Below are 24032 nucleotides of genomic sequence, written 5' to 3'. Positions count from 1 at the left end.
TGTAGCTAACACAAGCACTTGATAGTCATATTGTAAAAAGTAAACGTAGCCTAAAGATTTTTTTTTTTTTTTTTTGAAGCCATACTTAAAAAATAAAAATAATATTAATACAGTTTTAGTCTTGTTTGTATAGTGAGGTATGTGACATTCACAGGAGGGTCATTTTCTGTGGTGTATGTCATTGGGCATATGTTTATGCACTGCCACACGCGCATGATGACAATCCAGACCACATCATACATAGCCTGCTGCCAGTAAGGATGCGCTCTCCCGTCCTTTGCATGTCGTTTGCACTCCAGTGCTTCGTTCTCCAAAGCGCATCCGAGTATTCTTCCAAATCCGGGCTGGAATACGAATTCGGTGACTATCGTGGCAAGTTCTGTATCGACGACCAAGGTTTTGTTTATAGCATCGGAGAGTTTTATCATCCGAGCTCCACCGCGTGTCCCTGCACCTGCACAGAGGACGGACCCGTGTGTGTCAGACCCAGGTGCCCGCGTATACACCCGAGATGCACGCGCATCACATACAAGTCCTGCTGCCCCGTGTGTGAAGCTGTCAGTAAAGTTTGTGTGTACGGGGGCAAAACTTACAGAATACTGGAGGAATTTAAGGTGAGTCGATAAAATACATTGATTGCACTATATTGTTCTGCCATGGACATTTTATAATGATTATAATATTTCGTTTTGATTATTTTTTGTTTGTTTTGTTTTGTTTTACTAACGTTCTTAAGTTTATTATAACAATGCATAAATTATAATATGTAATGATGACCTTTTGCATTGTTTGGTTTGTTTTATCACAGGACATAAAAATTGGGACATCATAAAAAATTGCATAATATCTGTGTTATGTTTAAGTCTAGTCAATGAACTAATGTTTGTTGGATAAAAAAAACTTACATCTGTCAGACACTTAAAAAAAATTATAATAATAATAATAATTCTAGAATACAGAACAAACCTAAGGCTAGAAAAAAAGGCTAGAAAACAGTCACTAGTGCAATATCCTAAAAGTTAATCTTCTTTACCTCAAAACTGTTACTTCTACATTAAAACCCCTTAACTGTCACTCCGTCCTGAATACGGTACGCCTAAGTTTACCTCACTATATTACAATCTAATCTAATCTAATCCTGACAAGCTATATATCGTTGGAAAGATCTAAGACTCCCAAATATATATTTTACCAATGTTTTTTGTTGAAAATGATGTAGGAAAAGTGATAGATTAATTTATGACAAGAGTGAACCCTCAAAAATCTACATTATAACAGGAGTTTTGACCTTTGTTTAAAAAAAAGACTTCTTCGTTGCCTTTTTCTCTATCACATTTTAGAAATCATCAGAAATTATATATCACTTGAAAACATAAAATCTAAAAATTCATCCTTTAAAACCCATTTTAAAATCAGACATTTCATTACCATGGTACATGGTACATATAAATGGTACATCAATATCATGTTACAAAATGTTTTCAGTCATGCATTATGAAAATGTAGGTTTGTATCATGCACATTCAAGTCTATCTTCAAAAACGTGAGTGACAGTTCATTTAAAATACTCTGTATTTTAATATACTGTATCTAGTAAAAGTGTTTGAGTACAAAGAAAGTATTTTAGATGAATCCATTCATAGCTGTTGATCGAAGACCAGTATATGTGATTTCCCTGGCCTATCGATCAATACATCCCCAGTGAATTTAGATTGTATAATCCTGAGTGAATCTTTGTTCCTGTTTTTAATCAGTTGTCACCCTGTGAGCGCTGCCGGTGTGAAGTCAACAGAGAAGTTTACTGGCCACCATATCCAGCTTGCCCTACCTTACATTGTGTGAATCCTGTATACGAACCCAACCATTGCTGTCCTGTGTGCAAAAATGGTGAGAGGTTTTACAACATGGCATCCACTCATGTGCATATCTGCTCCATCCAACGTCGGCTAACAATAACGTAATGTTTTAACAAACATCTGCATCTGTCCAGACCTGTTTGTGTTCTGAGAGGCCTGTAAGGTTGTATTTTGAAGATCAGTAATGAAGTTTGTTTGATGGTGTGGGGCGCCCTCACCTCTTTTGATTGATTTCTTCTTGATTACTGCATAGTTGATGGTGATGTCATGGGAAAATAATGATGGCAATGGAATTGTTCGATGGATTGCTTACTACCATGCCGTCTATAAATAGGAACCTGTCCACAGCATGCTGGGATGGCGCACTGGGCCATCCCTGACAACAGAAGGCATGAGGTGGACAGATTGTGTGTGTGATAGTTTGTGTATGTAATGTTCATTTAGAATCTGACAGGTAATGTGTTACCAATTTCAAAACTAAAGATGCTACATACTAAATATGTATTGCATTTTTGTGTGTATATGCCTGGCAATTTCTATACGAGATCAAGCATTCAGTAGAAAATAGTTTTTAAAGGGATAGTTCTCCCAAAAATCCTCACCCTCATGTTGTTCCAAACCTGAATGACTTTATTTATTCAGGAGAACACAAAAGAACATGTTTGTTTGGACTCCACTGAATTGTCTTCTTTTGGGTTACACTGAACATATAAAGTCATACAGGTTTATACAGGGTTACTTAATACAGACTTTTTGGTTGAGCTATTCCTATAAGAGAAGCTCTAATTCTAACCAAATCCTGAGCTCCATGCTCTCCGTGTCTCTTTTTTCATAGGCCAAACTGCTTTGCTGGAAATCGTGTGATCTCAGCAGCGAGAACGTGTTGAGGTTGATTGAGCGGACGGTGTGTTTCTGCACTTACCGGGATGGAACGGGGCAGACGTACCTTTACGCTACCTGTGTGGAGCGCCAACAAGCAGACAGTGAAGCCAGTGACTCCGACAACACATCCAAACAGAGGGAGGAGACGGAGAAGAGAGAGAGAGAGTGTTCTCACCCAGGCTGGATGCCATCCCATGAAGAGAAGTGTGTCTGGCACCAGCTCTCCTGACAGGCAGGAAGGGATAATTAAAAATTGTAATGGTAAAAACTAAAAACTCAGGCAAGTTCTTTCTTAATACACATTTAAGAACATTTAATTACACTATTAAAATCACCCATGATAAAAAAAATTGCTGGTATTTCATTAAACTCTTCTCAATGTACTCCGTAGCCAAGTTCACATTCGTCTTTGGGTGAATAGACACAACGGACACAAGTATTTGGGGAAACTCTCTAAGCAGATAATGAGGCCGGAGGGATACAGTGAGCATCTCAATGTCCTTCTCAATGTCCTTTGTGCATAATTTGTCTCTCATAACAAGAGTCTTGCAGAGCACCATGCAGGTGTCACAACCTGCGCTGGGATAACTGCCAACACTGACCTCTTTAGCCAACCCACCATCCTGACCCAGATTGGCAACCCACTGACAAGCAACATGCACTAATAAAATCTTCCATTACTATACATAGCACACTTGTTGTTCAGGAATCAGGGTCAGTAACTTTTAAAATAAATGAGTTTATGCAGCAAGGTCCCATTAAATTGATGGCATTACATACATTGTAAATGTAAAAAAAAAAAATCTATTTCAAATAAATGCTGTCCTTTTGAACTTTTTATTTATCTAGTAATCCCGAAAATGTATCACGGTTTTCTTGAGCACCAAAAAAGCACATTAGAATGATTTGTGAAGTCACACTGAAGATGAGTAATGATGCTGAAAACTCAGCTTGGCCAGTACAGGAATAGATAGATTTAAAATATGTTAAAATAGAAAGCAGTTACTTTAATTTATTTTGAATGGACTCCAAACTTCTGAATGGTCGTGTGAATATGTGTTTATTACTGCATATCATGTTGTATACTTCTTACTAAAATGCAGTTATGCAGCATTATATTTAAATGTGGAACATTGTATTAAAATATTATTCCCCATTTTTCCATCTCATTTTTGTGGCATGTTGTGTTAATGGACACATTACACACTTTTGAAGTCTTGAATATTTTTTGATGTTTAAATGATTTATTCCATGTCAAATATGACATCTTATTTAACAATATCAGTGTTCATTCGGATACATTTACAAATGATCATATTGTATAGATATAACCAGTAAAAATATGTTCTCCTTAAAGAAGATTAACATTCTTGTTTAGATAGGAAGTGGAGCATGCAATAAAAAAAAAAAAAAAAAAAAAACATTTTCAAAGGGCTGGTCAAAAGGAAACATTTAAGTATATTTAAGTATAAAAATTATCTCAGGGGTTGAGTTGTTTCCCCTTGCTTGTTATGTAAAAATCTGAATCATTGCATTTTTTTATGTTTTGCTGATTTTAACAATTTAAATGAACACTGCAACAGCTAATTCACAAAATTGAAACATAATGGCAACACTCTCTTGTCTTTATGAGTTGCAAACGTGAAAAAAATTAAATAATTTTTATTTTTTATTATTATTTTTTTAAAACTGAGTCAAGGTTTTTAACAATTTTTTTCTTCATTTTTTTCTAATTTAATAAACTTTTTACTCACAGATTATGTTATTCACGCATGTCTTTTAGTATTTGGTCTGTCCCTTTGATGTGAGCCACACTTGAGCCTCATGAACTCCACAAGTTTCCAAACCTGATGATCATTTCCAGTGTGTCAGATGAACACATCACTGTATATTTGCAATGTACTCGCTTTATTTGGATCATATGTCTGGAACTATTATTGATTTTTAATTATTAACAATATCAGAAAGAAACAGATAAATTAGAACAAGAACATGTGGATAGAGAAAAAAAAATAAAAGGTGATTTTATATTAGAGACTAAAAGTCACAACGAAAATGCGTCAAGAGAGCATACATACGGCTCACTAGGTGGCGATGTAGGGATGGTGGCTTTGACGCGCGCGCCGGATGCTGTGAGAGCTGTGGCACGCGCACGATTATATCCCAGCATTCCTTTCTGTCTCTTCCTCTTTCCTTTTCGGCGACAATGTCTAAGAGAGGTAAGAAACGCGCCTGAGAATCCACACTCATCCTTCAAATGAGACACGCTGAAGGCTGGTGAAGCACTGAACGGGTTTAACAGATCATAGAGAACTTATATTTTCGATATATTATCGCCGATGGTCAAGTACAACTTAGATTAAAACTAGTTTCGAGCGTTTGCCGCTAGCGAGAGAAGCCATGTTTGCTAGGTACACGGACTCCAGTCTCGTGGTGCCAGAAGTGTCCTGTTTAAACGCTTCGTGCACAAACTTTACTCTGCGATAACAAGTTTTGAAACACGGTTTAACCTTAACCGTGGTGTGAAATAAGAAATGTGACTATTAAAAGCAGTAACCGTGTGAACAGTGGAGCGCCAGCACGCAGCGGAGCAGCTCTCCGTGCACAGATGATGGCGCAGCGCACATGTGAGAGACTATGATCGTACACCGGACAAATGGACAAATACTGAGGTTCATCGATTCTGAAGTATTACTGTCTTCATTACAAACGTTAGTTCACTGCTGCAACTCACAGCCGGATCGATAGCGATTAGCATTAGCCATTTGCAGACCTGAAGGAATGGTTCGTCCTAAAATGAACACGTTGTTATAAACTTTAAACACTTCTTATTTATAGAAAACACTGACCATTGAGTAGAATGACAACTTAAGCCACCATTCACTTTCGCTGGGTGTTTTTGATGGCAGTGAATAGTGCCTGATACCTCGATCACTGTAAAGAGTGTTGCACCAGATCTGAATAGTTTAAGTAACTCAACTGACTTAAGGCTTTACAGGGTTAACTGATAGTGGCACAACTGTTTGACAACTCTAGGTGTGAATGTATTTGTAGTTGGTATTTAAAGTCACTTCATTTTGGCAATCAGTTATAAATGAAGTCACTGGCTAGCTAAATAAAAATGTGTCTGGCATCTTTTTGTGTTCTGCTACCGTTGTAAACCCTTAACACGTTCATCCTCTTGTTCAGGACGTGGTGGGTCATCGGGAGCCAAGTTCCGTATTTCCCTGGGTCTCCCAGTGGGAGCGGTCATCAACTGCGCCGACAACACAGGTGAGAGATCTGCCAGTATTTGGGCTCGTTATCCTTCTAAAAGCACTTGCTTCGTCTGCTCTGTGGCTGGGTGAGTCGTCAGTGAAGGAATAGTAAACCCCATTGCTCTTGGGTGAGATGGCAGTCACCATGTGCTGTTGAATCTCAATCCGTGATGGGACAGATGTACGCTTGTTTCTAATGATGCAGCTGAGGGTTAGCAGACCTTTGTCTAACTAACTTTAGGTATAAAAATATAATTGAATATACTGAGTTGGGGTTTGCTCAGCTGTGGCTTTTTCTCACTTAGGTGCCAAGAACCTGTACATCATATCCGTCAAAGGCATCAAGGGTCGTCTGAACAGGCTCCCCGCCGCTGGTGTGGGCGACATGGTCATGGCCACAGTTAAGAAAGGCAAGCCAGAGCTCAGGAAAAAGGGTGAGTGTTTGCTGGACCTGATTTCACATTTCGGGAGCCTGAGCTTTTTAACTGTAAATAGCAGGCTTTGTCTGAGATATTTGAGTTGCTGATCTGAATTAATGGTCTAGTATATGTATGCTTATACAACTCTTCCCTTGTAATCTAGTGCATCCTGCGGTGGTGATACGTCAGCGGAAGTCGTATCGGCGAAAAGATGGTGTGTTTCTGTACTTTGAAGACAATGCTGGGGTCATAGTGAATAACAAAGGAGAAATGAAAGGTGAGTTGTGAATATAAGATCTTGTGTTGTACCCTTCTAAAAGCACTTGCTTCGTCTGCTCTGTGGCTGGGTGAGTCGTCAGTGAAGGAATAATAACCCCATTGCTGTTGGGTGAGATGGCAGTCGCCATGTGCTGTTAAATCTCAATCCGTGATGGTACAGTTTCTACTTGAGACCTGTCATTTTTTTGCATCTTGATGTTTTGCTTGTGTGCAGTGCTAAGTTGTTTTTGTCTTCTGTAGGCTCAGGTATCACGGGACCCGTAGCCAAGGAGTGCGCAGACCTGTGGCCCAGGATTGCTTCCAATGCTGGGAGCATCGCCTGATCGCTAATCTGGCTTGTCGTTTTCAATAAAGTCCTTGAAGTTTACATGTGTCACTGTCTGTTGATTCCAGGGTATTTGGTCTTGATGCTAAGTTAAAACTGCAATATTTTAAATTTGTTAACATTTTATGATATAACATGATTATAGATTTAATCCAAAAATTACAGACTCTTGAGCATAGTTTTTTTTTTTTTTTTTCAGTAGGCTACATGTGGTAAATGTTTGTGATTAATATCTTGAGTATTGGCATTTGACATGAGTATATGAAAACTACATTTATTCAGTAATGCATTAACTTTAAGAACCTGCCTGAAATGTTACTCCTTAAATTAAAAATAGTTTTTAATAGATAATGAAGTTTTGTCTTGAATAGTTACTGTGAAATTAATATTTTAATATACTCCCAGGTTTAAAACCTTGTATATAGATTTAATCTGTAAGGTAAAAAAAAAAACATTTTAACTCAACACGAGATGATTATGCACAAATCCAGAAAATACAAAATACACATTGTTCAATTGTTTTTGAGATGTTACTTAATACAATCCGAGCTGCACGTCTGTTTGATGATGATCAAGTCTTTTTAAAATAGGTAAGATACACTTTTGTGTGTGTTTTAGTAATGTTATAGAGTATATTGTGCATATATATATATATATATATATATATATATATATATATATATATATGAACGTTTTAAATGAGCTTCGCTGATTTGAAAATCAAAATTTCCCGCGAGCTCCAAAGCTTGAATACGACGCGTGGTTGTTATGGAGACCAGTTTGTTGTGGAAGTTTGAGCTAGCGAGTTAACCGTAGCTGTACTCGTATTGATTTGCTGAATTTCTGTCATTTGAGGTAAACAACATCATCAGTTCTCCTCATAAATGTAAATTGGGTATCTTTTCACGAAGCAGTAAGAGCAGGTATGGAGAAGTCTGGTCTGATAAATTTCAGTTCACTTGAAAAGGAGCTTCAAGCGGCGCTGGAAGCGGACAGGAGATATCAGAGGGAGAATGAAGCCAAGTTTCGAGCTTTAAACCAAAATGTCGCCAGCTATGAAGAATTCAGGTACGGTTTCGATTTTTTGTACTGTAAGATGTACATTTAATAGCTGTTAAACCTAGTTTTTCTGCATCTCATTTTTACCGAGCAACAACTCAATGTCATTAAACTAAAAATAAAATCACACACACGAAATGATACATGAAATAAAATAAACGTTAGCTGAAATAAACAAAATAAGATAAATTCAAAATATATAGAAATAATCTACCAATGCAAAAGTTATAGTTTAATAAAAATAATCAGTATATGTATATATATATATATATATATATGTGTGTGTGTGTGTGTGTGTGTGTGTGTGTGTGTAACGCTACGTTACCTATGTAACGTTATAGACATTCGAAATTCGACTTTTTTTTTTTACTTAAACTGAATAAAATGATAATGAAAACAAATATCAACCTTCAAAATATTAATCAAAACTATTTTTTCTTTTTGTATCTTAGTGATACTAAAGTAACAGTGGTGTCTCCGTTTTATATGTAATGATTTCAGGGATATAGTACTTGCATCTCACTTGAAGGCCCTTGACAGAAAGGACATCTCTGGTGCTCCTCGAAAGCAGCCCTGGAATCCCATTGCTTTTGGCACAAAGCATGAGAGCGCTTTATCTGAGGAGGTCCAGGTGAGACATTTTATGATACAAATCAGCTATATGTTGTCCCAATGCTAGGTCTCACAGTACATCATCTCACCTAAGAATGAAGTGTATAAATAACTAGATTCTGGATTTACTTCCAGCCGAAGTTATCTGAGATCCAGCCAAGAAGTGCGTCAGAGTTCATCCGTGAGTGGCGCAGGTTTGCGGGAAGTTCACTGGAAAAGTACAGTCTCCTCGTGAGTCTGGGAGGCAAGGCTCTGCAGGAGATCTTCAGGACTGAGGTTGGCCTTGGTCTCCTCGGCGAGTTCCTTCTGATTCTGTCACAGTGTCTGAAGTCAGGAGACGAGGAAATAGTGATCGGCGTGCTAGACGGCCTTTCCAGCACTGGCCGTTTTGGGCTTAACCTGTCTCTTATAAGTCAGGCAGAACAAAAAGCCTGTGAGGAGCTTTTCCACCAGCTACAAGTTACAGCAGGTGATTCTTCTGACACGTCATTGGCTGGTGAGGCAAGTCTTACAGCAAAACTGAAAGCGTTGATGGGAAAATATGACATCCAGAAATAGCTTGTATTGAATTTCCATTGTACCTTAAACAGTTTATATTGTATTATATATCGTTTTTTGTAGTTGTTGTTTGTGCTGGCAGAAAAATATGCCAAGAAAAGTGCTGGCCATTTGTTTTTGGGCCATTTGCCCATTGTTACATTCAGCCTATGAGGCTCCCGAAGACAAGGAGGACATCTTTGCCAGCAGGGTCTGTCCTGCATTTCTTGTCTTTGACTCTGCTGCCTTCCTATCTGATATGACCATTGAACTTCCTTGTCACTGTAAACCAGAGGAGACTCATTCAGTGGTGTGGTACTATCAGAAACAAGTTGGCTCCATGAACACCAAAGTCCTCACAGACTTTGAGGGCACTACGGTGGTGGAGTCATCCAAAGTTGGCCGAGGGTCCGATCTGCGCAGTCGCTTTTCCATCCGTCTGTTTAGTCTCCTCATCTTCAGGGCGCAGAAAGCCGACTCAGGGCACTATATCTGTGGCACAGCCTCTGGTGAATTCTTCTACGGCTACGATGTGGATGTCCAGGAGGTCCGTCAAGTTTTGTTTCCTTGGAGCGTCAAACAGAGGACTCAAGTACAAGAAGCAGAGCCCCTCAGCATAAAAGCTGAAAAGTTTCAGGTGTTCACCAGGTACGAGCCGTGGTCTAAATGTGACCGCTGTGACGTCCGGGGGGAGCAGATGCGTGGAGGACTTTGTTACGTCAAAAGCATTTACCTCCATGTACGTTATCAGCGTGAATCGGACACAGAGGCCCCTTGTGGTTCCTCAGCTGTTCCCCAACAGTTTGGCCTTTCTGGTAGTGGCTACGGAGCCAAGCTTGAGGTGAGGAACTGTCACACCCCCTGTCCTCCAAAACCTACGACATCTCCAGAGAGACAAGCTCTGCTAAAGTTCCTTGAGTTTGACGATCGATCTCCTTCGGGTGTCACCATCCACTTTCATAGCCACCCCACAGGCTCTGATCTGGTCATGACCTGTCCTGGTGCCAAACCGCAGTACGCTGTGGCCTGGGATAAAGGTTCAGCACCGCTTCACCGTTCTCAGTATATGGAGGGACTGAATAAGACGTCTCGTGTCTTCATCGACACCGGTCACCACCTACACTTCAGACCCGTGCGGCTGGAAGACAAAGGCTCCTATTTCTGCTGGCTCCAAGGAGAGCTGGCTGCAGAGATCAGATTGGGGGTGTATCTGCGCTTGGGACGCTTGCGTCAAATCTGGGACCCAGAGTCTGTCCACGCGCTAAAGTTATACTTGCTTGCTACGCTGGCATCTCTGCTCTGTTTCTCCTCACTGTGATGGTCAGATTTATTTGGCAGATAAGCAAGGAAGAAACCTCTGCAGATATTAACTTGGGTTTGCTGTAGTTATACTGATGTACATTTAATGTGAAGTGCAAGGTGAAATTGAATAAATGTGCTGCTTATTGAATTTTCTGAATTTGAATGTATTTGTTTTTTAACAGACTTGAGAGTGACAAAGGAAATAAAGCACTGTGTATGTTTCTTTTATTCTGAAAACATTTAAATACTAATCATTGAATACAGAATTGTAGAAAAAAAGAGAGAAACATTACATATTGTACAGTGAGGGTTCAAAATCATTTTTTTTTCTAATTGTTTTTAATATATATAATTATATATATGATAGTAATGATATATATTATATTAATTATATATATATATATATATATATATATATATATATATATATATATATATATATATATATATATATATGATGTGAATAGTTCCCACAGCAGTGCTCTCTTAATTTCTATCTGTGCATACTCATCACTCATAGTTTCTGTAAAAATTATGTATAATCGATAATTTTCTAATTCAAGAAGACGTAAAAGCTGATTGTTATCTTTTTTTAAACAAAGTTTTTCTAGTCGTTTGTGATTCACTGAAATATTTTAGTTGTAAAATAAAAGTAAATAAATAGTTTTGTATATTTTAAAATATTTTATAGAGCTTGGCATAAGATCTTTTACATTTACAAATCACACTTTTAAAATCTCATTTATTCAAAGTAAAAAAAAGTGTTGTAATTAAAATTATATATATATATATATATATATATATATATATATATATATATATATATATATATATATATATATTAAACTCATTTTATTGGGAGCTTCTTATGATTTTTCTGCTGTAAATAAGGCTTAGATTTTCCATTTTCTGTTCAGATGTTTCACATTAGGTGGTCACCATCGCTAGAGGGCGTGATTGCACCGCTGATGGGACCCACGCTTGTGAAACCGCTAAGTAATATTAATATGTGTAGAATTATGTTATGTTTCTAGAACTATAGTAACTCTGGCTGCTAATTTATTGCAGGTTTATTTGTAAATGGCAGGACGTTCTTGTTTCCGCGTCTTCACAGAGGCCTTGATCAGATACGTGCTTGCAGCATTAAAGCAGAAGTGTGCTGACAGAGGAAGGCAGCGGCGGGTGGATGGGGTCTGACTCTGAGATGACTGACATATATCAGTAGACTGCTGTCGCATACAGGTTTCCGGAGCTGTTCCTCAACGGTCTGTCATTCCGTCTCGCGATGAAGGATCAAAACTACTCCGAAGAAGTTACAAAAATACTGGAGGAGGCCCCCTCCGCTCGCAAAGCACTTTTAGACAACTATAACAATTTATACAAAGTAGCGGAGTACTGCGAGAGCAACTACCTGCAGGTAAGACCGCTTCACACCCACACACAGATTGAATCTGTCACCGATAGACAAATGATGACACGTGTCATTTACAAAGCAACACTTTATTTACTTTAACAGTATACTTGAGTGATACGTCTGTGCGTTGCCATTGCCTATTTTTTATATATATATATATATATAAACGCGTTAAATGTATTGTATCGTCGCGTTTATCGCAGCGTCAGCATTCAAGATAAAATCAGTTAAACAGACATATAACCTTGCGTTTTACCACTTTCCTCTGCCCTACGTCCCAAAACGCGGTGTTTGCGAATTGCTCGCCTATGCAGAAATCAGTTTTTACAGTCAGCATGCTTACTCAGAGGTGTTTTTAGGGTGTATTCATTTTCCTCAGGAGTGTTTGGAGTCCCTCAGTACACTTGACGAAACCACAGATTAAAACTTTTACAGTTTGAGATCTCATCCGCTCACACTCACGTCGCTATTTGTGAGACTGGTGTTCAGTTGAAATGTGCTGTTGTACCGCATTCAAGAAGATAGACGTACAAGTGAGAAGATGAAGCAAGACTGTCTTCCTTACAGTAGAGACAGTGTCTGACTCGAGCCGTGTGTGAGGTCAAGGTTTTTCACATTACGTTTGCTCCCCACAAAGACGGCAGAAAACGCTTAGGGGATGCATTAATTATGAAAATATAACACCGCTAAAAGTTTGGCGTTTAGGAGTAGGTCAGTTAATACCACTGGCACTGTATAAAAACAACATAAGTAAATGGAAACAAGAACAAAATATGAAAACGACACACAAAAAAAGTTTGTTCCCTTTTTTTTAATTGCTGCAGGATGTTAAGGTCGTGTATAACATGCAACACCATGACAGCTAATATTATTCATGTAGCCTACATTAAGATGAAGTTGGTTGAAACATGATTTCATGTCATCTGTGGTTAATGATTTAATTAAAGTAGGTTTGTAATTCTGCAGGCTGGAAATGACACCACCAAAGCCCTGGAGGAGACCAAGGCCTTCACCACCCAGTCCTTGGCTAGTGTGGCCTATCAGATCAGCTCTATGGCCACCAATGTGCTCAAGCTTCTGGATGCACAGACCCTGCAGCTCCGCAAGATTGAGTCCTCCATCAACCAGATCGGACAGGTACCCGACCCCATTTTGAGATCATTTTCAACATGTTCCTTTATTTTGATCATGTTATCACAGTGCAGTCATTTTTATCAGTGTAAATTAGTTCAGTCCTATCATGCTGACTCTGAAACTTTGCCAGCTTTACAATGTCATTTCATGAAAAATGGATGTTGTCCTTCAGTTGCCTTGAATTTTTTTTAGTTTTTTTTTGTGCTGGCTCCTTATTTCCCTTAGTAATTGAAAACTGGTACAATCTGAATTTCGTCATACATCACCAACACATGATGACAGCTGGCCTTATTAATTTTTTTATTTATTCCACTATAGCCCATAAAGCAAAGAAAAATTATATAATAAAAATAAAACAAAAACTAATGTTTTTGCAAATATTTGGTTTCTGCAAATGTAAAAAAAAAAAAAAAAAAAAAAAAACCTGTTGTAGGTATGATAACACTTAAAAACTACATTTTTTAAATACATATTTACAAATTTCTTTACATTTTTAATTCTATTTTTATTTTAGTTTCAAAGTACTATTCTGCATCCTATGTTTATAGTATGACTATGTTTTCATTTAGAAGATGACTGGACTTCTAAATGATTAAGATTATGACCTTCAGTTTTGTGATACATTTTAAGTGAGCAAGAATCTGTGAAGGGTTTCAAAAAAGACTCCCACTGTCAAGTGGTTAAGGACAGAGTACTGTTGTAGAAATGTCCCAAAGCTCAGTGTAGGTAGTCACTGTTTGGGCCCCCTGTCTCCCGGGTGATAATACTCCTTCCCCCTCGATTCCCTTGGCTCCTCTCACTGCGGCTGGGACTCCAGCACAGCATTCCAGCGCGCTCCGTGCCCAGCCTGCCTAACCAGGTCACCTGAGGCAGGGCTAAAGCGGGGGTAAGCCAGATCCCAGACTTGGAATGAAAGGACCACTGTTCTCTCACTCAGAAACAAAGTTTGAACCCTGATTGATGTTCTCCATTGTCTGCCCTGTGCCCAGGAAGAGCTGTAACAAGCAGGCCTGGAATAATGGTGCTCCTTCTCACCCTATCTGAGGGCTCACAGAGGAATGCCAGATTGGTGTTTCAGGGTGTAGGCCTATCTAATATCTTCGCAAGGTCCAACAACATCACTTCCTCCTACATGACAAACTAAACTTTTACAGAGGGAGTTGAGTAGACTGGAACAGTCTAATATTTATATTTATATTTTTAGTTAAGCTTTATTTCACTTAACACAAACAGCAGATGTACCATTGCTGAATTGTGAACTAATACATGGTTAGTAAAACAAATGTAAAACTATACATTGAAATATTAGTTAATTGATTAATAAAGCTAAATGTGAATCCATAGCATTAAAAAAAATGCATTATCAACAACAATAATTTATCAGCCATTATTAATAAATATGCCTGGAGCGTCTGTTGTGTTTGCTGAAAAATAATTATAAATCTTTCCTCAACAGATCCATAGTATAATACAAAAAAATATATTTTGCTGCAAAATGCTACAAAGACCAGAATCAGTGTTTTTCAGAGAAACATTTAACGATTGATGACAGTGCGGCATGTAGATTGGGAATATTTGTTCATTTATCAAAAAATATAGTTTTTGAGATTTTTAGGAGTAATTTTCCTCCCCATATCTGTACTTGTATACAGACCGTGGACATGCACAGGGAGAAGGTGGCCCGCAGAGAGATCGGCGCTTTCACTGTTGCCAAGAGGGTCCCACGCAGTCATAAGGTTGTCCCCCCAGCAAAAAATAAAGAAGCCAAGATCAAGTACTCCCGCACACCCATCTCTTTCTCTAGCCTGGACTCAGTCGGACATGGCGTGAAGGTGAGCACACATATCATTTCATAAAGTGGGTTTGCCCTTCAAATTGTGCTGCCAAAGTTATGCATTGGGGTGCTACACTGAGTTATGTATCAACAGTGCCATTAATTATATACATGATGCTTTTGTATATTTAGTGTCTGAGGTGAAAAACATTCAAATGCAGTGGCAAATACATGACTTGGAATGAAGAAGAGACAGTGTTTTTGTGTTATCCAAACATTCAGTACAACTAAATTAGATTTATTTGCCCTGGTTTCCACACAAACTGCATGCCTGTTGCTTGCTGTACTGATGTGATCATCATAAATATATACAGTTGTACAGTGTGAAATCTCAAAACCTGACTACTCAGGATTATTTAGTAGTTTAGGGTAAAGTAGAAACTGAATGGAATAATATACGCCTAGATCACCCGATCTTTCCTATGACTCTGTATTAACAATGAAGATGTTGAGATGTTAAGATGGACCGTGTTAGCCGTTTCTGCATGTGACTTTTAATTTCTTGCCATTTGCAAAAAAGGCAAAATGGTGAAAGTAGCATTCGATGTTAGTTTAGCTTTTGTTAGTTTTGTCACACTTGACCACATCCTGTTATACAGCAGTTAGTCTGACATCAATGAACCGTACACACACACACACATTCAGATCACTCTTCTTTCCTACCTCCTCCACACTTCTTTTCCCTCACACACACACACACACACAAACAGTTGGCTGGCTACCAGGAACTAAGCAGCGTGGGAAAAGCAGCTAGTCATTAATTGGTGTTACCCATGCTAAGCTAGCTCATTGATTCCCCGCTAGGTCCGTATAGCAGTGAGCAGACAAACAAACACAAAGCATCAAGAATTTCACAGGAATGCACTTGTCAGGCTTGTAGATACATCGGCACCAAGCCACAGAAGGCTGTTGAAGCACACATTTATATGAAGAATATCATGAAGCATACACACAATGCATGCACATGTAAACACAAACACACATTTTTACATTGATATATTTATAAAAGGTAGTTCTACATGTAAAGAGTTCTGGTTTTAATCATAAATTGATCCTCTACACTAGGTTAGTGCAATAGTTTTTACACTCTTCAGCAAGATCATGCATTAAATTGATCAAACAAACGTTACTTTTCTGTTATATGAAGTAGCACAGCGTTGTTGTGGATCACGTGACATTGTAGACCGGAGTAAGCATTTAAAAAAATATATTGGAAAAAAAAAAGTTCATAATAATAATATTTAACAATATTACAGTTTTTACTGTATTTTGAGCAAATAAATGCAGCTTTGATAAGCATGAAAGACGTCTTGCAGAAACTTTAGGGGAAAAAAAAGAAATCTAAATGCATATTTATTCACTTCATGTTTGACTGTAAAGCTGAAGTGTGTGATTTCATTAAAAAGAAATACAGAAATAAGAATGCAAATGTTTTCAAGCAGGTTTCCTGAACACTATGCACTACTGTCAAACAGACTCGATCATATTGGTTGAGCCGGTGCTGCTGTGTAGATTTGCTCAAACAAACAGCAATGTACTGATAGCATCACTGAGCCACAGTGTTTACACTTTTTGGGGTTAGCCATTAAATATAGTTTCTATTCCGGGAGTAAATGTGCAGTTATTTTGTTTTCAATATATTCTGCATTCTCAGGGAAACACAGTAAACATGTGAGGTTGGCTATTGCTAATAGAGGGGAGTCAGGGAGGTCCGTCTTTAGTTTGTCTGTGCATTGTGTTTGTTTGGATTTAGTTCCTTTCAAAAATGGCTAATCTTGAGATTTGTTGTTTTCAGGATTCTGGCCAGCCGCAGGTAAAAACAGCTACCATGACACGGAGCAGCAGCACACTGAGGTACGTCCAGCTCTGTTCACACAGGACCAGTGTTCCTTTAGTATTATTGTATACTATTACAGTATAGTACATACATACTATAATATATATATATATATATATATATGTGTGTGTGTGTGTGTGTGTGTTAATTTATTTTTATTTCCGTTTTAGTTTTAGTCATTTTAATACTTATTTTGAGTTAGTTGCGAACTTTTCTCATTTTTAATTTCAAAGTTCTAATATTCTAAAATAAGTATTCTTTGTTCTATTCTTTTCATTTTATTTCGGTTAATGAAAATGATTCTTAATAGTTTTAGTCACTAAGAAAACAACATGTGTTATGTCTATCTATATCTATATATCTATATTTATATCTCTATCTATACTATATATATGGCGTCTGAGATAGAGAAGTGTCTGCATCTTTTCCAGTATCTTGCGTCATGAGTGCTGTGATGCTGTTGACTTTTAAAAGCGTATCGAGACTTTTGCAGGTTTTCATTGTTATGCAGTATCCACCTTTTTTTGATCACAAGTATGCATCCTGTGTTTATTCATCACCTGCCACCCACCTGACCACAACCACCCTATGAGAAACTACAATGGTTGTCAGCACATCTCTTTTTTATTTGAACCTCCACCAAAAATGTGTCTGTTGTTCATTTAAAAAAAAAAGAAATTAAAATTGACATCTAATATATTACTAATACTAAGTTCACATGTCTCAGGCTTCTGTTCCTCTTCCTTCTCAGTTCAGAGGGCCTTTCTCCAGGAAGCGATTTTAGTTTTGTTTTACCCACTTCCCTTCTTTGCACTGCCTGAAAGCAACATGGTTTGCGTTGTGGTAATTGAAGTTTCTCAGAACGAGCACTTTAGTCATGCACGTGTCTTTTCAGAACAGTGTCCTAAGTGGCTTTCTGTGTAAAATACAGAAGTACTTACGTGCCTAATATTGACTCTCTGACCGCTCAGTATGTGTGTCTGTGTCTGTATGTTAATGAAGTCGAAGCAGCCGTCCACCTGAGCCTGTCCAGTGTCCCGTGGCACCCACTCTCTCTCATGGAGCGTCCCTCACCTCGCTCAATGACAAGTCTATTGCGTAAGAGCACATTAAGTGTTGTATAATTTCTGATTATAATTCTAACATCAGATTTATATCACTTCTCATAACTGGATTTCTTCCATGGCTGCAGTTCAAGTTTTGGTAAAGCCGTGCCGCCTCCTGTGGTGCCCAGCTGGCCCACCAGTCCTGAGGTTGACATCATTGACACGCTGCTGGGTGAAGGGCCTCCTCCACCACCCCCACCGATGGAGGCAGAGGGTGAACAGGATCATGGGATGGAGACCGGTCCACCCCCACCTCCACACCTCCTCCCCTCGACTGCACCAACATCCCCCCGCCCCTCCTATGGCCACCTCAGTGAACGCACCTGATCCCAGCAGCCTCATGGCCATACCACCTCCTCCACCTCCTCCACCAAGCTCCACCTCATTGAAACAGGTTAGTCCCTGCTGATTGACAGACTTCAGCATCATACTATAACACGGTTACACCATATGACTACTAGACATAACTAGAATGTGACGTGTGATCAGGGAGTGATCTTTGTTTTGTTGTCCTAACCAGCTGTTCACTTCTGAATCTAAACTTTCAAATTTTGGGGTTCTGTAAGATTTTTTTTTTTTTTTTTTTTTTTTTTAAAGAATTCTTCTCACCAAGGGTGGGTTTATGTTGGATTTATTTGATCAAGAGAGAATGTAAATACAGTAATATGTGAAATATTAATACATGTTCTGAATTTTAATGCATTTTTAAATTACTCATTACTATTACTATTACATAGTCATTTACTATTTTCAGTGTCACATGATCTTTTAGAAATCTCTCTCATATGCTAATTTTGCTGCATAAAGAAACATTTTTTATTGTTGAAAACAGCAGTGCTGCTTTATATTATTGTAGAAACTGATACAAATTTTTCCAGGATTCCTTGCAAATATATAAGGAAAAACATTTATTTATAGAAATATTTTATAACAATCATTTATAAATGTCCTTACTACCACTTGTGATCAATTTAATGTGTCTTGCTGAATAAAGGTATTTATTTCTTTAAATAATATAATAGTGACCCCAAACTTTTAAACAGTAGTGTAAATGTGCTTTACACATGAATTATTATCTGAGAGGTTGTGACTGTCATATTGCAGAGCTGTTTTATGGTAAGTGTGGACAGACTGGTTAAAGAGTTATGTCACCCCAAAATGAAAATTAGCCTGTGTTTTACTCACCCAGAGGCATCCTATGTGTACCCGACTTTCTAACTTTCAGAACGAATCCAGTCAAAGTTATTTAAACTTTTTACTGGCTATTCCAAGCTCTATCATTGCAGTCACAGGTGTTACAGTGCTTCAGTCCAAAAGAAGTGAAATAAAAGCACCAAAAAAATCAACAAAGTCCTCCTATAGGCGAATCGATGCATTTTTGTAAGAAAAAATATCCATATTCAAAACGTAATAATCATTTTAATGTAGCTTGTACTCACTGTTGTACACGGAAGCAGCTCAGGGAGGATGACTTATGGACAGCATTGCGCATGCGCTGCTGAGTCTCGTGAAATACCAACGTTTGTTTAACAGAAGCAAAGTTTCCTTACTTTAGGAAAGGAAACCCAGTCTCTCTTGGCTTATTGAAATCCTCTGACATTTTTCCTCCGTCTTGTACTTCTAATTAGTGAGTGTTGTTTTGATGTTTCTGCATGCATCACTTCTGAGCGGTGCAACACTGACCTCATACATCATCCTCCCTGAGCTGCTTCTGTTTACCACTGGGAGCACAAGCTGCATTCAAGTGATTTATTATGTTTTGAATATATATATTTTCTTACAAAACACATCGATTCACTGCAGGAGGCCTTTGTTCACCTAGCCACCCGGGGCCCGTGTGAGACAATTTATTTTATTTTATAGATGGGCACTTTTTTATTTCACTTCTTTGGACTGAAGCACTGCAACACCCGCTGAGTGCCATGATAGAGCTTGGAATAGCCGGGACAATTTTAATATAACTCCTGTCTGGATTCATCTGAATGAAGAAAGTAATGTACACCTAGGATGCCTCGGGGGGGAGTAAAACATAATTCTCAATTTAACAATTTAAGACTTGCATCTGAAATTGTGTACTGTTAGAGTACGTACTACATTTGGATATAGAACGTACACGTAAAAAGTTATGATGTAACGACTAAAAACAAGGAAATATTATAAACCATCCACAGAAAATGTTAATCAAATAAAAATAAAGTATGTTCTGAAAATATAAGTGTGCTGTAAGATTTCAATCCAGTCAGTAGACATATTTGTACTCTGTAGTGAAGTCAGAAAAAACGAATCCTATGACCGTAGTTAAAATCCCAAATTGAATGGAAACGTTTGTGTGTAGTGGCTGAGGAGAATGGATTTCCTCTACCAGAAGCTCCCATTGACATGCCTCCTCCACCAGCCCCTGATGGCCTCGATCTTCCAGCCCCACTGCCTCCGCCGTGTGACCACAACTTTGAAGGTACAAACGTGGCCAAACAAAGGTGGTATTTTGTTTGTATGATGCATTATATCTTGCTCCAGAATGCTCAGTTTGTATGATGACATGTTTGCTTTGTCTTCCAGGCAGCTTATCTATGCTTTATATTTTGGTGTTGCTGTTGTTTATTTCTGTGAGCTCTTGTGCTCTTATTTTCACACTTGTCTCTCTTCACTCTGTCCTCTCTCTCAGCTCCTCGCTCTCGCCGCTCACGTGGGTGCGACGTCATCCTCCTAGCTCTCGTTCGCTGTCTATGAGGGTTCGCATGGGCCCCAGCGCTCGCTCGCTCTACACACGCTCACTTTTTCTGCCTTCTGCTCATCACGTAGGCCCCGCTCCTTCCCAAGACCCGATTGGTTAAAGCCACCCCCTCAGATTTCATGATAGTTTCTCATTTTGTTACCAAATATATTGACACCACATCCCCAAAAATAGATTCTTATGTAGCCATGCATACCATCCAAAGACCATTTAGTTCATTTTTATTGTTCAACCCTCAAATTTGTTCCCTTGATAAACACCTGTCAGTCATGATCCCCCACCCCCTCCATACCCACCTCCTCTGGCTCCGCCGGTTTCGTTCAGGCCCGTTGTGCAGGATCCCTGCCCGCCTGGAGCACCTGGGTAAGTGAGGCCTCTCTGTGCGTCGCTGTCTGACATTCTTCTCTTTCTTATATTTGCCACTTCCCCAGTCTGCTCTCCAGCAAGCCAAATCAGCCACATGACATGACCTCAGATCACACCATCCTGCACACAACAGGACACTCGATCTACATCCTCAGCCGAGTTAAATCTCTCTGTTAAAGGGATAGTTCGGCTAAAAATGAAAAACTCTGTCGTCATTGACTCACCATCATGTCAATACAAACCTGTACTCAACTCAACTCAACTTTTAAGACTCGAATACACGACATGACTTTTAAAATCTGAACCGATTTTTAACAATAGGCATCATACACAGTTACAAAGGACAGTTCTTATATTGGCTGAAAATATCAAACATGTTTGATATCCTCCGACTGGATGGAATCAAAGTCTGAAGCTAAAAAAATTGGGACTCTGTGACCATCTTACACGTTGCAATTTTCTATTGAATCGGTCAACTCAAACCTGCAGACTAGCTCTGACTTCCAGCAATTAAGTGTCGACTGATCATAAATGTAAATGGGGGGAAACCAGTGCAAATGTCATGTAGATATACTCCGACCTTTAGCTACAAAAAGGGCAAAGAACAAACAAGTCATCAGAGAAATAATCCATGCAATTTATGCACTACAACATTGTTGTTATTAACTACAACTATTAACAAGATTAAAAAGCAGGTGCTCAACTAACTGTAGAAAACTTTTTTTAAAAAGCAAAAAGTCCAATTTCAACCCACTTTATTAGTCATCCTAACCTATTAAATATTGTTTTACATTATTAAAAATCTTACCGACCCCAAAGTTTTGAACCGTAGTGTAACACTAGAGTAGAGTAGAGTCAGAAGAAAATAAACTAACACTGCTGCATTATATTCCAGGTCTTCTGAAGCCATTTGTCTTTGGTGAACGATCGCTGTAAATGATGAAGTGTGTGATTTCTAGTGTACATGCATTGGTGTTAGTTGTATTATTTGATAAACCGTGTAGGCGTCCATATGTTTCAGACGGAAAAAAATAATAATTGTTTGATTGTCACATTTTTGTTTGATGTGGCTTGTTGAACGGAAATCACCCACATCTCCTTCAAACACATTTGTGCAGTTGCACTTTGTCAGTTTTGTTAACTTTGTGTGTCGATGCACATTTAGACCTTGAGATTCCAGCACCGCCACCACTAGACAGTTATGACAACTTTGAAGAGATGCCCCCTCTACCCCCTCCCATTGATTATGACATAACTGCACCAGCCGACTATTTGGATAAAGGTAAGCTCATTTCTGATGACTCGTTCAGGCACAGAATCTGCATTGTGAATCAGAATCAGAATCAGAATCAGAATCAGAATGAGCTTTATTGCCAGGTATGTACACATACGAGGAATTTGTTTTCGTGACAGAAGCTCCGCAGTACAACAGAATGACAGCGACAGAACATAAAACACATAATAAAAGAATAAAAAATACAAATAAGTAGATAGTGAATAACAATATACAAATGACAATTGTAGGCAAGTATATTACAAAATGAAGTTATGTATGTACATATATATTGTGTGCAAAATTTAAGTGTATACTAAGTATGTGTGTTAGATAAATAAAGTGTGTGTGTATATAAATAAAGTGTAGTGTGTCCGCCGTTATTATAAGCTGACACACTACACAGTGAAAACAATACAGTGAAAACAACTGTATTGAGATCTAAGACAGATCATTTTGTAATCACACACTCAGGACAAGAGATATTAATTATATATCCAGGTAGTGATTTTTTTCATTGTACTTCTCTTTCCTACCAAGTGGTGGCACTGTATAACTACGACACAGGCAAGCCGGGCGACCTGGTGTTTCAAGAGGGCGATATCATCTACCTCACCAGCAGGAATGAGGATGGCTGGTGTGAGGGCTTTCTCAATGGAGTTAAAGGATTTTTTCCTGGCAACTATGTGGAGTCCACCGCTTAACAGAACGCAAGTGAATGAAGTATAGAGATGAAAGGAACCTTTCATTTCTATTTCTATAGTAAAACGGTGAAGTCCGCTGTATAAATGAAACTGCAGAAATGTTTTTATACTATGTTGACCTTTTAAAACGTTTGAAATGGAATTAACATGCTGGCTTAAACCAGCAGAGATGAGTTTGTTTTTAAATTGACTTCAGTCTTCAATGATGATGATGATGATGATGATCATAATTGATCTCTCAGGACTTTTAAGTTACATTTCATAATGTAAAACATATTAAGTAACATTTTTGTACATTTAGTTGTATATGATATGTTAAGCTCACAAAGTCGTGTTAAATAGTGGATGTTTAGTGGTTAATTCTCTTAGCATATTTTCATGGTTTGTTTGAATAGGCAATTGTGCAAAGTGAACATTGAAGTAATATATAATAATAGATATGTGTAATATATTATAATGCAGTTTCCTAATTAAAAGCCTTTATTACTTATGATAAATTACATTTAATGGATAACCTTTTCTTGATTCCCTTGCAAATAGAGTATTTTCCAGAACATTTTATGCTCCGTTTAATGAATTAAATGTTATGCACGCCACATTGGCCCAATTCAGTCACAATTTCAATGTTTTTATGATACCAAGTTTAGCATTTACAGTCCACAGAATCAATAAACTGTTGATGGTAATGTCTGGGAATGAAGTTTGCATTTGTTTTATGTCATTTCTAACCATCCACCTTCTTTTCACTTTGTTTATAAGATCGTTTGACCTCTTCATTTTACATTTATGCATTTAGCAAACACTTTTATTTAAAAGTGATTTACAAAAGATAAAACTAAATAAATTCATAATATAATGGTAGGTTTATTTGACAACTAGATGAAAAGTTCATTCATGGGGAACTGGCTCATCAGCACCATTCGCAAACTTAAATGTCTTTCTCTTTATTTGACATAAATAAAAGGGAAACTTCTGGCCAGAATATAATGGTGTATTTGGACACTGAGGTACGGCATCTTTACTAGATTAAATAGCAAGACTTTCTTGATCACCTGTCTTTGCCAGAAAGATCATATTGATTCACCAGCTGTACCAGAACCAG

At 38.2% G+C, this 24032-nt stretch overlaps 4 protein-coding genes across 4 annotated transcripts; all 4 read left to right on the top strand.

Moving 5' to 3' along the window:
* Positions 1-4821: 4821 nt before the first annotated feature.
* LOC113098759 (60S ribosomal protein L23) lies at positions 4822-7060 on the top strand. Its single transcript, XM_026263793.1, has 5 exons — positions 4822-4957; positions 5928-6011; positions 6301-6429; positions 6578-6691; positions 6934-7060. Exons 1-5 carry the CDS (start codon positions 4945-4947, stop codon positions 7014-7016), a joined length of 423 nt encoding a protein of 140 aa, XP_026119578.1. The 5' UTR covers positions 4822-4944; the 3' UTR covers positions 7017-7060.
* Positions 7061-7791: 731 nt separating this feature from the next.
* On the top strand, positions 7792-9252 carry LOC113098758 (coiled-coil domain-containing protein 103-like). Its single transcript, XM_026263792.1, has 3 exons — positions 7792-8086; positions 8579-8708; positions 8825-9252. The coding sequence occupies exons 1-3, from the start codon at positions 7944-7946 to the stop codon at positions 9245-9247; spliced, it is 696 nt and encodes a 231-aa protein (XP_026119577.1). The 5' UTR covers positions 7792-7943; the 3' UTR covers positions 9248-9252.
* A 52-nt stretch (positions 9253-9304) lies between these two features.
* On the top strand, positions 9305-10760 carry LOC113098757 (Ig-like V-type domain-containing protein FAM187A). The gene has a single exon (XM_026263790.1). It carries the CDS (start codon positions 9336-9338, stop codon positions 10542-10544), a length of 1209 nt encoding a protein of 402 aa, XP_026119575.1. The 5' UTR covers positions 9305-9335; the 3' UTR covers positions 10545-10760.
* A 944-nt stretch (positions 10761-11704) lies between these two features.
* On the top strand, positions 11705-22955 carry LOC113098760 (abl interactor 1-like). The gene is given in 11 exon segments (XM_026263794.1): positions 11705-11945; positions 12909-13079; positions 14729-14908; positions 16706-16764; positions 17750-17845; positions 17940-18109; positions 18112-18135; positions 18138-18251; positions 20189-20308; positions 22119-22235; positions 22767-22955. Coding segments are annotated over 11 exon segments (1347 nt in total). The 5' UTR covers positions 11705-11813; the 3' UTR covers positions 22931-22955.
* The last annotated feature ends 1077 nt before the right edge of the window (positions 22956-24032 follow it).

This window comes from Carassius auratus, unplaced genomic scaffold (genome assembly GCF_003368295.1).
Source record: "Carassius auratus strain Wakin unplaced genomic scaffold, ASM336829v1 scaf_tig00216637, whole genome shotgun sequence".
NCBI classification, from domain to species: domain Eukaryota; kingdom Metazoa; phylum Chordata; class Actinopteri; order Cypriniformes; family Cyprinidae; genus Carassius; species Carassius auratus.
Note: the sequence above shows the minus strand (reverse complement) of the source record. Positions and strands in the feature narration are given on the sequence as shown.

Coding starts and splice junctions, on each gene's coding strand:
- LOC113098759 (XM_026263793.1), top strand. Junction 6,012..6,300: donor CAACTGCGCCGACAACACAG/GTGAGAGATCTG, acceptor TTTCTCACTTAG/GTGCCAAGAACCTGTACATC. Junction 6,692..6,933: donor TAACAAAGGAGAAATGAAAG/GTGAGTTGTGAA, acceptor TGTCTTCTGTAG/GCTCAGGTATCACGGGACCC.
- LOC113098758 (XM_026263792.1), top strand. CDS start 7,944: ATGGAGAAGTCTGGTCTGATAAATTTCAGTTCACTTGAAAAGGAGCTT. Junction 8,087..8,578: donor GCCAGCTATGAAGAATTCAG/GTACGGTTTCGA, acceptor TAATGATTTCAG/GGATATAGTACTTGCATCTC. Junction 8,709..8,824: donor CTTTATCTGAGGAGGTCCAG/GTGAGACATTTT, acceptor ATTTACTTCCAG/CCGAAGTTATCTGAGATCCA.
- LOC113098757 (XM_026263790.1), top strand. CDS start 9,336: ATGCCAAGAAAAGTGCTGGCCATTTGTTTTTGGGCCATTTGCCCATTG.